General features: G+C 32.9%; 1 protein-coding gene across 7 annotated transcripts in view; it reads right to left on the bottom strand.

Moving 5' to 3' along the window:
- NADK2 (NAD kinase 2, mitochondrial) overlaps window positions 1–15,025 on the bottom strand; it is a 56,559-nt gene that overhangs the window by 22,726 nt on the left and 18,808 nt on the right. For 4 of the 7 annotated variants that reach the window (XR_012471776.1, XM_074202638.1, XM_074202639.1 and 1 more), the window contains exons 5-7: window positions 9,427–9,510; window positions 7,739–7,875; window positions 1,864–1,953 (exon numbers count right to left, since the gene is read on the bottom strand). Coding sequence is in view for 6 of the 7 variants with exons in the window: in XM_074202638.1 (XP_074058739.1) it covers window positions 1,864–1,953; window positions 7,739–7,875; window positions 9,427–9,510 (311 nt within the window). In the remaining variant the exon portion in view is untranslated. The remainder of the gene's footprint in view (window positions 1–1,863; window positions 1,954–7,738; window positions 7,876–9,426; window positions 9,511–15,025) is intronic. The other 3 variants (XM_074202640.1, XM_074202643.1, XM_074202644.1) reach the window with 1 other exon arrangement.

Below are 15,025 nucleotides of genomic sequence, written 5' to 3'. Positions count from 1 at the left end.
ATTGAAACAATTCTTCAATTTAGCATTCAAAGAAATCTTAAGATAAACCATTTATGTTATTTATTGTCCTATGGTAAATTCCCTCACAAATATAATCTAAATAATGAAAATTCTATTCACAACTTTTAGGGAATGTATATATAACATACATCAAGATATAATTATATCATCTAATACCAACCAATATATCTGCATATATATTAAGTGCCTCAAGGATAGAAAAAAAATTAGACTTAAATTTATCATCTTTAGTATATCACATAAATGGCATATACAATTTTCACTCAATTTTTTAATTCACATATAAAAACAAGTCTTTACCAGATAAAGAGCAAAGCATTTTGAATTTTGAAAAATTCTATCTAACTCTCTATACTAACAACACAAGACACCCCATATATCTATTACTTTCTTTTATCTTAACATGTCACTAAGATAAATAAGTCTCCAGCAAACACAACAATATTCATTACGACCAAAGTTTTGGAGCTCTGAGAAGTTTAGAGGTCATTTGGTCTAACCCCACATTTTAGATATGGAAGTGAGGTCCCCTGAGATTAAGTGACCCACTCAAGGTAAAAAAGTAATAAGTGGCAATGCCAGGATTCAACTCTGGTTCCTATACAAAGAAATATCCTTCCTTTCTAAAAATAATATTAAAAAACACAAAAGGCAAAAAAGCAAGATATATAAAAAAGCAATATACATCTCAAACATTTTTCCCCAAATGCAAATCACTAAAACAAAACTGAAGTAACAAATCTTGTCAATCAATAGAAAGATTTTGAATTCAATATTCTATTCATCCCTTAAAAGATCAACTCAAATGCCACCTTAAAGATCAATATCTGATTCTCCTGGAAAAGAAAAAATTTTTTTAATATATTTCTATTACTTATGTACTGTTATTCTTTACTTTAATTAACTGTATATAAAAGATGTTCCCCAAATCACACACTTTGGTGAATAAATTCTATGTTTATTTTCTGAAAAAGAAAAGCCATTAGAGTTTTGAACCAATAAAGAGTACATTTTTTTTGAGACATATATTATATCTTTCTACTAAACTATATGTTCTATGACAAATAGAAACTATATTTTATTCAAATTTTATTTTTCCCTGTACTTGGCAAAGAACTTGTCACAAAATAGACTTTAATTCAAAAATAATTTATTAAGTACTTACTATGTTCAAAGTACTTTGCTGGACACTGGAGATTTGAAAACAAAATGAAGTCCCTCTGCCCTCAAGGAGCTTGCATTCAACTTGTAATAAATTGACTCAATTTAAAGTCATTTCTTTACTATCAACCTTAGAGCATTAGAAGGGTATCATGATTATTACCCTAAGACTATTCCTTTACTTCCACTCTCCAAAGAGTCATTCAATTTATTTATAATACCCTTCTTGCTATAATCATCTGCTGACTCCAAGATATATTCTCAGAATTTAACATTAATAAGTTATTAATAACTAATAGTCTTCTACTCTATTCCAGTTTCACTTTATTAAGCTCAGAGCCTTCAAAGTTCACAGTGATAACCCCATTTTTCAATCCAACCTCTCAACTTTTTAATGTCAGCAACTCCAAAAATCTTTTCTAACTCATTCCCAGAACTGTATCACTTCCAAAATAACTGACCATGAATGATCTCCTATCTTCTATCTCTTCCACTTTCTCAGACAGCTACCTATTTTTTGTTCTTATTGTGGACTTTAGTTCTGGGAGACATTTTTCCTATTATTCCAACCCAAATGTCCTACTCTGGTTTGCCTTTCCTCCTAGCTAGTCAAACTTTTACCTCATGCTTTTGACTTTAGTGTCTCATTAGCTACTCCCTAGAATCCCTTGTCCCACTGACCTTCCACTGTTTCCGAGCTGCGAATCCTCATTCCTGGGTAACCCCCACCATCCAATTTTTGTGTTCCAGCTCCAGAGCTGCTGAGTTTCACTAGAGAAAGTCACAAAATTAAACTGATTTCACCCACTACAAATTTATCATATAACCTCCACGAGGCCCTCAATGCTATTTAATAATTTCTTTTTTTACTCTATCGTATTTATTTTATCGTAACCAAGAAGGTAAATAGACTATGGGTTGAGGTGATAGAGGCCTAGTGGAGAAGTGATTTGGATTAAATACTACATTCAAATAATATGCCAGTAAGTTAATATAGAGAGAGAATTCACAGAGAAATGTATTGAACGAAAGAAAAGGAAAAAGATTAAGGAAAAACAGTAAAACCTTGACATGATCAGTGACTAGTAGAGAGTTATTTTTGCCCAGAAATAAAGGTAGGGACTATATTGGTATAGAACAATGATCATATAATTAGAGTAATCATTTATAGTAAACATTTGTTTTTCATTTTTGCAAGGCAATGAGGTTAAGCAACTTGCCCAATTATTATCTGAGGTCACATTTGAACTCAGGCCCCTCCAGGGCCTATCTGGATCTATCCACTGTGCCACCTAGCTGCCCCCTATAGCAACCATTTAAATATCCCCAGAACAGATGAATGAGTGACAATTCAGGAGAAACAACCCCTAGGGAGTCTTAGCTACTACCACTGGTTAGAACTTTATTACCTCTTACATAAGAAGACTCTAGCTTTGAAATTCCTTTCTTATCTCTCTTTATCTCTGTTATTTTCTTTGTGATACTAAACCTATTATTCATTTTTATGGTGATCCTTGGTACCTCTAATCATTTCTCTTTTAGTACCAACCAAATATAAATAAAGAACTCTCAAATAACAAAACTACTAATCATATTTTAGCAGACAGGACTCATCTCATCACTGATGCAGGAGTGATCCTCAAATTAGCTATCAACTTGTTAGAATAAAGTTCTAAAATTAAAATGAAATGAGAAGTAAAATAAGAGAGATGAAATACAATCAGAATACCAATCAGACTGTTGTGGGAAATTATGAATGGAGGAATAGCTATTAATAGATGATAACCATTTTCTAAAGTTTTACCTATCTAAACCAGTTGCTACAATGAAGAGAACCAAGGGTCCAGAAATCATTCTCGTCTGGAAAACATTTGATCTTGCAGAGAACATGAACTCATTTTTACACTCTTACTGAAGAAGTTAACAAAAGACCAAGTTGTATTGCCTTAAAACAGCAAGGAAAAGTGAGAGGAACAAATTTATAGCAAGCTTGTCCAGAAGCCCAAATGAGAAAAATCACTCAAAGAGCATGAAGCCAAAACTTGAAAGGGGGTAACACTAGATAAAATAAATGGGAAAAGATCTATGATGACTTTTGTAACAAATTTTTCCACTGTCAAAGACAATAGAGCCACCACATTTGAAATCTATTATCAGTCCAAAATGTGCTGCATGGGGCATTAAAAATGAAAAGACAAGATGGAAATAACAGCCTCATATTAACTGTTCAAAGCTTGTTAGATGCAACACAATTTCGAGAGCACTGAAATATAATTCTCAAGGAATCTGATAGAAGGATATGGAAAAAACATTGAATCTTATTATCAAAAAAGTACTATATCAATAACCACTAACCTTTATGATTCCCTAATCCCCAAGTGAGCTTCATTAAGAATAGAGGCATGTGTGCCATTTTTATTACCATTCATTTATTTGCATAAACCTTAATATGTTTAAATTATTATGTACTGAAAAATATCAATGAGAAAAATCCTAAGATTCTGCAAACAAAAGATAAAATATATGTTCACCATAAGGCCGGCCAAATTCCTCTATCTTATTTTTCCTCATTTTTTTATTTTATAAATTAAAAAAAACTTGTCATGTGAGCAGCAAACAATAAAAAGAATTCATAATAGAAAAATAAATTTCTATTTCAAGAAAGTCTATATAATAAATATCACATTGTGTTCAAAATTGTCCATCTTTTCTTTGCTTCTTGATAGTTTTTTTTCTGCTTCTCTGCCCCCTGTCTTTTGAATCAAGAACAAAGTTAAGATCACTGCCTTCAGGGGCAACTTGGTAGCACAGTGGATAGAGCACCAGCCCTGGAGTCAGAGGACTTGAGTTCAAATCCACCTTAGATACTTAATACCTACTTAGCTGTGGACAAGTCACTTAAAAACACATTGCCTTGCAAAAAAAACAACAAAGATCACTGCCTTCAAACCATCAGGCACTATATTGTTTTTGTTTTCCACAAGACTCAGATTCACAACTTCTAGCCTATCATGTTTTATGATCACCAATATTCAATTCAATAAACAAAATGCTAACACATGGTAGTCCTGAGTTAGATACCAAAGAAAAAAATGGAACAAATCCTCCTAATCCTTCAGGAACCTTATTTCCCAACCCATCCAAATAGTCATTGATGTCCACCTACTCCTGTCCATTACATTGATTCTTACATTTATTAGTTCACAAGCATTCAGTTTCTCTCTCCCTACCACTGTACTGAACTACACTGACATGATCAGCTATCAATTTATTTCAAAATCAATCAGGCCCTTACTATTGTCCAGAAATTCTTTTATTGTCTCTCCCAGACTCTTACATTCCAAACCATCTTTCCTCTTCTTACAACTTTTTAACTAATTTATAGCTAATGCTCTTGACTGAGACTGGTCATCTGACTCACAGTCACATTCACAAAACTTTCTTCTGCCTTCTCCCATCAGCTCATTCCCTCTAAATCTATTAGGATGAGGTAGATTTAACTCCTTGTCCCATGTGAATATTTCATCCCTTTTCCAGGAAGGGAAGAAGCTATTCAATGAATCTATCCAATCATCCCTCCTCTTTCATGTACATTCAACCCAAGGCAAGGCAGCAAGTTGTCTCAAACCTGTTCTCAAATGAAGAAATACAAATGACATTAACAATCATATGAAAGGCTGCTCCAGATAATTAATAGAGAAATACAAATCAAACAACTCTGAGATTTCATCTCATACTTATAAAATTAACAAATAATATCTACAAAGAAGGGGCTTTAAGAAAACCAACATACTAACACACTATTGGCAGATGTATAAATTAGTTCAACCAGAGAATTGCAGAATTTTTTTGACCAAAAAAAGGGATTAAAATATCTATGCCCTATAAACCAGAGATCACTCCACTAGGTACCTCAAAAATAAGTCTGGGGCAAAACTAGAAAGAAAATGAAAAATTTCTCATACCCAATGATTGGGAAATAATTAAAAAATTGTAAGTCATAAACATAATGGAATATATTATGACAAAAATAAAAAATTCAGAGAAGCATTATCTGAACTGCTGTTCAACCAAGTAAGCAGAACCAGAAAAATAATATATACACAATGACCCCAGCAAAGTAAAGGGAATGACCAATGAAATGAAACAGAATGTCAATTTAAAAAATCACCAAGATAAGACATAAGAAAATATAACTCTCTTCCTTCATTACAGAGGAGAGGGACTTGGAAGTATAAAATACTGTGTATGCTGTTAGATACAACTAATGTGATGGATGATTCTGCAAAATTTTTTCCCTTTTAAAAAAATATGCACATAAGTTTTCTGGGTAATGAGACAAAAGCAATATATGTATGTGTGTGTATATATTTATATACACAGGTGTGGATACATATATAGAGAGATCAAAACACACAATACATATAGGTATATGTATAAATAGTTAAACGAAAGCAATGTAATTACATAACAAACTATAAAAGTACCACCCTTAGGATTCCAACAACATAGTCTGAGATGTGCTATAGCCTTGTTCCCCATCCAATTACAGGACAGACTGATAAACTATATTTATTTTTTGTACATTAAAAAAAGTTCTGAAAGAAAAATATTAAAAGATATTTATAAAGATAAAATTCACTTAATGCAAAGAGAATAAATTTAAAGCACTAAAGCAAAGAAAGTAAAAGCAACAAGATTAAGACCAGGGGAACACAGGGAAGAAATCTGTATGAGAAGTAACAACTACGAAATTATAGAAGGACTAATTTACAGGGGAGCTGAAGGGGAAAAAAAGTTTAGATCCAATATAAAAAAAAATGACTAAAGAACATCAAAAGAGCTATCAACATATACAGGCCTACTTCCCTTCTATATATGAAAATATACAGAGCACTGATCTGAAAACCAAGAAAATCTGGGTTCAAGTCTTATCACTAATACATAATGGGTCTGTAATCTTGGACAAGTCCATAATTTATCAGTGTTCTAAACAACCCAAGCTCAAAAAGGTGCTGACCTCCATTGGCAAAAGTTATATCTCCCAGTGAAATAACAGGTCCCTAATCCTATAATATTAAAAAATGCAAGTATCTTGAGAAAGGTCTGTTGCATTAAAGGCATTCTTTAGACATTTGTGTAAATAAATTTAAAGATAATCACCTACATACATATCCACAATGAAGGTAATAATAGAGAACAAGACTTCAGCAAACAATATTCTATAGCTCATCCCATCTTTACCACTAAACAGCTGCCTCAAAAATACAAAGATGACAAGATTCTCCAGTACTTGTTTGATTTTTTTAAGTATTAATTCAGTTTAATTAAGTTCCAAATTAATAACTCTCTCTTTCAACAAGGTATCTGTCATCCAAACATCTTTCAAGAAATGTTCTTTAAAGATATAACATAAATGACCTTATGACTTGAAGGTTAACAAACATCAGGAAATTTATAAAACAAGAGGATATATTTTAAAAATTGCTTTTCCCTTTGATGGAGGAGTTCCAATCAAGTGCAAGTTTAAGATGAAATCTTTATGGATGGTAAAAAGTCATTCAATTTTTCTTATATGTGGATGACCCTGTATTGGTTCAAGTCTCAAAACCATTAGTAAGCCTCCTGAAAGAGAATTAAAATTCCAAAATTTGATCCCCAAAGGAAAAAAGGAAGGAGATTAAGAATGTTTAATGCCCAGATTATGACATGAAGAGCTTTTTCATTCATGGATAACTGGAACAGAGAAGACCAAAAAACAATGAGCTAGACTCAAAGGTAAGCAGGAAGAGAGTAGGCAAAATTCTTAATAATCCCAATCTTCTTCCAGAAACAAAGACTCATTATTTTAATACCAATATTCTACTGGTGATATTATACAGCTATGAGACATGAAACTGCCTCAAAAATCTGAAAATGAACATCACATATGGAGCAATAGGGGGACTACAATGTATAAGAAAGAACTTTAAGGAAGAGAATTAAAGGATATCATCAGGGGAAAATACATAATCATAAAAGAAGATGGATTGATCAAAAGGTAAAAATGAAAAACAAGTCGTATCTTCAATAGAAATATTGAGAGATGGATTGGAGAAAAAGGAGATGAGGATGAGCAAGTTGATTTATGCAAAAGTCAAAAATAAGTATATGGTGCAATGAAATGTCAAACTTGGAAGGAAATATATGTGAAGGTAACATCTATGATAAGAGACTGAAAACTCTATTTCTAGTATCTATTAAAAAATATTTCTACATCTTCTGATACATCCAATTCTTAATTATCTATCTTAATGGGGAAAAAAAGAAAAATTGTAAATTAAAGGAAAAATCTGTTTTTCACCCCAAAAGCATTCATAACTAAAGTTTCTTGATGATTCCATGGAATTTTCTCTTAAGAGTTTTAAATTTTTTATTTTAGTAATAAATTCTAAAGTACCCCAGAAAGTAGAAGAATATACAAAATAGCTAATGCAATCTCAAAATTGAAAACAAAAACCAATGTGACCTTAAATGAAGTATAACATTGGCTACATCTCTAACTCCATTAACGTACTCTGATCATGGATTCTTGTATTGTTGAGGGCCTTGCTGTGTTGATCCAAACTCAACTGCTGTTCATGAAGATCTACAGGAATTGGGTTTATTCCAGTTCCTTCAAGGTATAACCGGATTCGCTGCCTCCAAAGCCATCTTGGGGAAAAAAAAAACAATTTCAGAGTGGCATACATGAGTGTAACAAAGATTATATATTTCAACAATTACATCAAATGTACAAACCCACCATTTTTATTTTTTTAATTAAATAAAAAGGTAGTTTTTTCCAACATTCATCCATATAAGTTTATAAGTTCCACATTTTTCTACCATGCTCCCTTCTGTCCCCTCTCCCCATGCCAGAAAACAATCTGTTAAAAGTTGCATATGTACAATTGTGTTCAACATATCTCCATATTAGTCATGATAAAAACTCTTCATTTTATGAATAAAATATTTTCCTGGAAAAAAAAACCTGAAAAAAATCAAGAAATGGCTAATTTAGGATAGGGTGTCTCAAACTATATCCTTGTTCCTCTCTGAAAATCCTAAATGGATTTACTAAAGTAAGATTTTGGAATTTGGTTCAGAAATCTATTGTTACCTCATTAATATAACTAAAGTAATGTTTTCCTGAACTCCAATTCTAAAAGAGGTAACAATATAAGTACATTTAGATTTAAATAGTAATTTAAATGAAATTTCATTTCCCAATTCTTTAATGCCAATTTCAAAAGCAGACCCAAAAAGTACATGCACACACATACAAAATTTAATGAGAGAGATCATTCTAAGAGGTTTCTTCTTAAGTACAAAACACTTCAGAAAGGTACCCAAACTCTTTGGAAGGACAACAAGTAGTTACTAAGTTAAACTAAATAGTCAAAATTAAATTCAGTGTGTTTTTTTGACTACTCTAGGTAATAGTTTCCTTAGTATATAAGAGCTATCCCAGAAAAATATGAAATTTCAAAACTAATCTGATCACCTTCAAATAAATTTAGATCTTCTTTCTGACATATCTGTCTACCAAGTATTTTATAAATTTAATCTATTGTCATTAACTATCATTACTTACTAGAGTGGGAGGGAAGACTATAATTCAATCCTACCAGAAGTATTTGAAATGTCAAGATGGAACTTCAAGAGTAACACTAGAATTAAAAAAAAACTATTCTCTTTGATAAGGGTAAACTAGAGCAAAAGAAAAGGAAATTCCAGAAAAAATGAAAAACCCAATTCTAGTCAATAATTTCAACTATACGATCTACTCCACTACTACAACCTTCGTCTACCTTCAAAAAAACAAGGATGTAGTTGAAAGTTCTATAGAGGATAATTAAATATATATCAGTGTTACAGTAGTGTTTATCAGTTTTAAATGCATTAAATCAAGAATCAACCTCTTTTAAATACAGAGAAACTTTTACTAGCAGCTATATTAAAACTGCATATCAAGTACTGGTTGACCTTAATTTTAATTAATCCTAAAATGTGGCTAAGGGAAGTCAAATTGTACCTATTTTACTGAGTTGATTGGTTAATCTTACCTTTTTTAATGCTTAATTTGAAAATATATTTCCTATTAAGTCAAGTTTCTCAGTTCATGTTCAGTAGTTCTAAAAGACATACTTAACTAAGAAATAATTTCTATGTATAAAATTTTATCTCTGCATAAATGTAAAAAGAGGAACAAGACAATCCTACCTGAACTCACCACGATAAAGTTTCTGTAGTGCTTCTGGAAAGGAGTGTGTATATCTCACAGGCAGACATAAATGGCCCTCAGACCTTTGTTTTATATATTAATAGAATTGGGAAAAGAGGAAGAAGAGAGATCTTTCATTTATTAAGAGTATTTACATAAAAATTTAGGTAGAACATTTTAACTTAAATTAAGTTGTATTTTACCTTGTAAAATAAACCTTTATTTTCCATTATAAAACAATAGCAAATCAATTTAAAATTAAAATTTATACTCAACACAATACATAGAACAGTATCATTGAAATATTTAATGACACAATAACATTGAAGATGAAGGTTAAGTTATTAAGAGGCTATAATACCCTTAAAGAATTCATATTAAATCTTATCTATAAGTTACTTAAAATTAATGAAGGATCAAAATTAAGACTATTTTTTTTTTTCAGAGATTTAGCTTCTCTATTTCACCTAGACTGGTTCCATTTTCAACCTAGACTATTTTCTTTTACTTTGTTTATCTCATAGTCCTCCACCCTCAGGGTTTCACTATAACTGGTCCTGGATTAATGTGGATTTCCATTTGGCTCTAATCTTTCTTCAACTCAGAATTCCCCAATTCAATGAACCATCAACCTCAGTAACCCTGTAGCAAGAAATATTGGCATGTATCATCTCACCTATCTTCAAAATGAAAACTCACTAAAGGATAGTTAAGGACGTAACAGTGGTGTTAATATGTAACAAGAATTTTTAGTAACAGAAGCATAAGAGTGAAAGAATAATCCTGAAAAATTTAGAACTTCTAAAAAATTAATTCTTGATTATACTTGTTGGTATGGGCAAAGATAAACTCTGCGGAAAAAAGCAAAATCATAACAGAATTACGAAAGGTTTCCTACCACTCCAAATGGAAAGCAATTAGAGTAAACAGAAAACCATTCTCTATACTGCAAGGTTATATTGATGTTGTTAGATACCTACCTCTTCTTTCTAAATAAGAAATTTAAAATAATGATAATGTCATTGACAAAGAACAGGTTCTAATTAGGTGCTCCCTAAAAAAAAAAATTTAGATTAAGTCTGAAAATGAGATATGATCATAAAATATTTAAAGGAATATATAAAAACAACAAAAAAAGGGGTGGCTAGGTGGTGCAGTGAATAGAGCACTGGCCCTGGAGTCAGAAGTACCTGAGTTCAAATCCAACCTCAGACACTTAATAATTACCTAGCTGTGTGGCCTTGGACAAGCCACTTAACCCCATTGCTTTGCAAAAACTTTAAAAAAAAAAACCTAACAGACTGCCTTCTGGGGGGGGTTGGGATTATAAAATTCAAAATAAATAAATTTTTAAAAATTCTCAGTCAAAAAATGGAGTCACAATTGAGGAATAGCAAAGGCGAGTGTCAGTACAAAGAGGGGAGTAAAGAGTAAGACTAGAAAGGGCTTTAAATCCCAAGAATTTTATATCTGAATCTGGAGATAACAGGCCCTGAAATTTACTGAATGGAAAGGAGAAAATATGATCAGACCTATATTTTAATTTTACAGCTGAGTAGAGAATGGTTTGAAGTGGAGAGAAATTTGAGACAGAGAGACCAAGCTGCAGGTAATTTCAATACCCCAGGAAGGAGGTGTCCTTTGTTGAACCCATCTGATTCTAACATCCCTTCAAGCTCTAAAACTATAATGCTAAACACAAATTGCTATATTTAATAAATTGCTTACACGCCAGCCCCTCTAAAGTTACTTTTCCCTACTGCTATCTCTATCAGATTACACTAGAAGGGAAACATTCATAACTATTTCAACTGTCTCAAACCTCCACAAAGCTCAAAAGCTTCTCCCAAAGAAATCATAAAAAAGGGAAAAGAAACCACAAAAAAGGGAAAAGAAACCACTTGTACAAAAAAAATATTTATAGCAGCTTTTTTTGTGATGGCCAAGAACTGGAAATTGAGGGAATACCCATCAATTATCAAATGACTTAACAAGTTGTGGAATATTTAATGGAATGCTACTGTGTTCTAAGATTTCAGAAAAGCTTAGAAAACTTACATGAACTGATGCTGAATAAAGTGTGATGAACGACTATGATAAACTCTTCTTGGGAAATTCAGTCATCCAAGATAATTCCAAAAAGCCTTAAGACAGAAAATGCTATCCACATTCAGAGAAAGAACTGTGGAGTCAATGTAGATCAAAGCACAATATTTTTACTTTTTTTAAATGTTTCTTACTTATTTCTCATGGTTTTTCTCTTTTGTTCTGATTCTTATTTTACAATATGACTAATATGAAAATATGTTCAGCATGATTGAACATTAATCTATATCAAACTGCATGCTATCTGAAGAAGAGGGAAAGAAACAGAGGGAGGGAAACAAATCTGGAAATCAAAAATCTTACAAAAATGTTAAAAATTAAATTGAGTGAATGTCCATCAATTGGGGAATGGTTGAACAAATTGTGCATACACACACACATTATGGAACACTATTTCTATTAAAAACCAGGATGGATGGGAATTCAAAGAAGCCTGGAGGGATTTGCATGAACCAATTCTCAGTGAGATGAGCAGAACCAGAAAAACCTTGTACACCCTAAACAGCAACATGCGGTTGATGATCAACCTTAATGGACTTGCTCATTCCATCAACGCAATAATCAGGGACAATTTTGGGGGTATCTAAGATGGACAATACCATCTGTATCCACAGAAAGAACTGTGGAGTTTGAACAAAGACCAAAGATTGTTACCTTTAATTTAAAAGAAATCATTATCTTATTATGTAATTTTGCTATCTCTTAAACTATATTTTTTTTTCCTTAAGAATATGATTTCCCTCTTATCACATTCAACTTAGATCAATGTATACCATGGATACAATGTAAAGACTAACAAACTGCCTTCTGAGGGGGGTAGGGGAGGGAACCGAAAATGGGGGGGGAAATTGTAAAATTCAAAAATAAATTCAAAAAATGTTGAAAGTCATTATGACTTAGTAAATAAAACAAATCTAATGGTTTGCTTTCTTTCTATGCATATAATAAATTCAACATGTAGCTTTTTCAAAGCTAATCTGCTTATGTACTTTTTCTTCTGACTTTTCTGGTCTGGTTTTTTTTTGGGGGGGCGGGGAGAAGAGAAAGGAAAAGTAACTGAAGTAGCACACTTGGGCTAACTCCCTGATTTTGCCAGAAGGAACCTCTCCTGGACCTACCAAGTCCTGGTACTGTTACACCATGAACACTTCAGAAGACAGGACTAATTCAAGATATAAGACTCCTTTTCCAGGCATTCTCTCTCTTCCGCCTTTCCATGACTGCCAGGGTGAGGTGCTCCTTTCTAAAATTCTAGCTAGGTGGAGAACTGCCTCAAAACAGAGAAATGGAACTGGGATCCCTCTTTCTTTCTCTTTAAACCAAAACTAAATAACTCAGTGGACAGGGACACCCTCCCGGGGATACCCCCCCTTCTCCCCCCCTCCACCATGTGGGTCTTAGTTATAACCACTGGGCTACTTATGGATCCTTGCCTCTCATGAGGATCTGGAATTTCAAAAATTCCCTGACACCCTTACTGACCTTAACAATTTTTGTCAGAAGCAAGGCAAGTGGAATGAAATCCCATACATCCAGCTGTTTTTGAACTAAGGTGGCAACCTCTCCCTTTGGGGCTCCTGCTCTGCTTTTCAAATTCTCCTCCTCCTTGAACCCAATCCTCTCAAACTGAGTCTAAATCCCCAAACTACATCACACCTCGCCCCCATCTCTGCCCCACCAGTTCAATAACTCCTGATCTCCTAGGATCTGGACCGTACCCTTGATCTGACTCACTCTTTACTCCTCTAGAACTGGGAAAAAATTTGTGGGACAGGATTTGAGGAAGAAATGTATGGCCTTCTTTTTATACCACCTGGCCCCAATTCAATTGAGAAAGTCAGGTGAAATGAACCTTGAACAGGTCAATAAATCAAAAATACCATTCTTCAATTAGACAAAACTTCCTTCTTCTCAAAAGCTTTCATTCTCTGAGAATCCCCCTGCTCTTAGCTTTCTTCTTGTTGCCTTCTTTCCATTGTTCTACAGCTAGGGGAGAAGGAGGATCACTCATCCTTGACTAAAGTGGCTTAGTGCCAACGGGTAAAATTTACCTGGAAAATGCCATCTTGAAAGGGGATAATCTATCTCTCATTCCTTGCCCTAGTTTGGACCTATTGTGGGAATTTTTCTACACTCACTCCTTCCTCTTTCCTTCTTAAGGTTTTTCTCAGAAAAAAAATTGCTATCAAGATCAGTTCAACTCCTATATAGTCGAAGACTCATTCCATTCTAGGAATTATGCCAACAAAAAAAAATCACTCAAAAGTAAAGTCAGGTATTAACAATATGGTCACTGTATAGTTATACTATATAGCTAGATATGTATGAGTTAAAAGTTTCTAATAGTTGTGATTACAAATAAAGACAAATTTTTTCAACCACTGAAACATTGGGAAATTAGAATTGCACTGTTGAAAACAAGATGACTTTTGGAATCCGTAAGATTGTTAACTGAGTTACAAATAAAATCTTGAAAGGAAAAGGGATTTTAGAAACATCTAATCATAGATCAAAAGTTGTCTATTTGGAGATCTAATCTGATGTTATTTGTAGTGATAAAGGTAAAGACAAAATGGATTTGAAATTTTTTCATTTGTCAGTGGTTACTATTGTTTAAAGACACTGAAAGAAAGAAAAATCAATAGAGAAATGTTTTTACATCAGCAATGCTATTTATCAACTTTGTTCTAACCATCTGGATTTTTTTCTATCTTTGCACAAAGTTAAGAGAAAGTTACATCTATAATTGTTTGTTATCACTTATGAAAAAGTAAATTGTTTAACCTCATATTGTAATGCTGAAACCTAAAGGTTAAAGAATTTTAGCCAACCACAGGATAGATGGGTAAGGCAAGCAGGACAACAAACCCAGCTCTTTTCTCTAAAGTCCTTGATGATAAAAGTATAGGCAAGGTCCTGGGGAATAAATCAATTTTAGTCATGCAATTTCTAAAAAGTGAGCTTGGTTTGCTGCAGATCTGCAAATTCTGGTCTAATACAGAAATGTTTTCTAATAATTTTGTCTTTACACCAGGACAAATTAAAACTGCAAAAGTAAGTGATACATTTGTAAGTGAAATCTCTTATGTAGGTTTTGTAAACTTTTACTGCTTATAGCAACCCATGAGAGAAAACAACTATATCTAACCTTAAAATGTAACTGATGGAGTTTGCTACTTGAAGCAAAAGACCTTGGGACTATGATAAATTTTATTCTAGGGTCTGAATTTAGGTATTGTTCTGATAGTCAATACTCTACCATTTGGAAGAACTTCTACAGGTTAAGGGTCACAAACTCCCAGAGAAATTTAAACTGTCACAGGTGGAGGTGTCTGGAAACAGGCTGAAAGAATAATCTTTAGTCTCAGTCCAGGACAGGATATAACCTTCTGGATCAGCTTTCCCATTATGGACCTTGAAAAGGAGTGTTTTCCACCTGGTTATTCCTGAGCCATGACTGCATAGCTGACTGTTTTATTTGTTTTCATTTTT

This window comes from Macrotis lagotis, chromosome X (genome assembly GCF_037893015.1).
Source record: "Macrotis lagotis isolate mMagLag1 chromosome X, bilby.v1.9.chrom.fasta, whole genome shotgun sequence".
Classification (NCBI taxonomy): domain Eukaryota; kingdom Metazoa; phylum Chordata; class Mammalia; order Peramelemorphia; family Peramelidae; genus Macrotis; species Macrotis lagotis.
The sequence above is the reverse complement of the archived record's forward strand: the minus strand, read 5'-3'. Positions and strand labels throughout refer to the sequence as shown.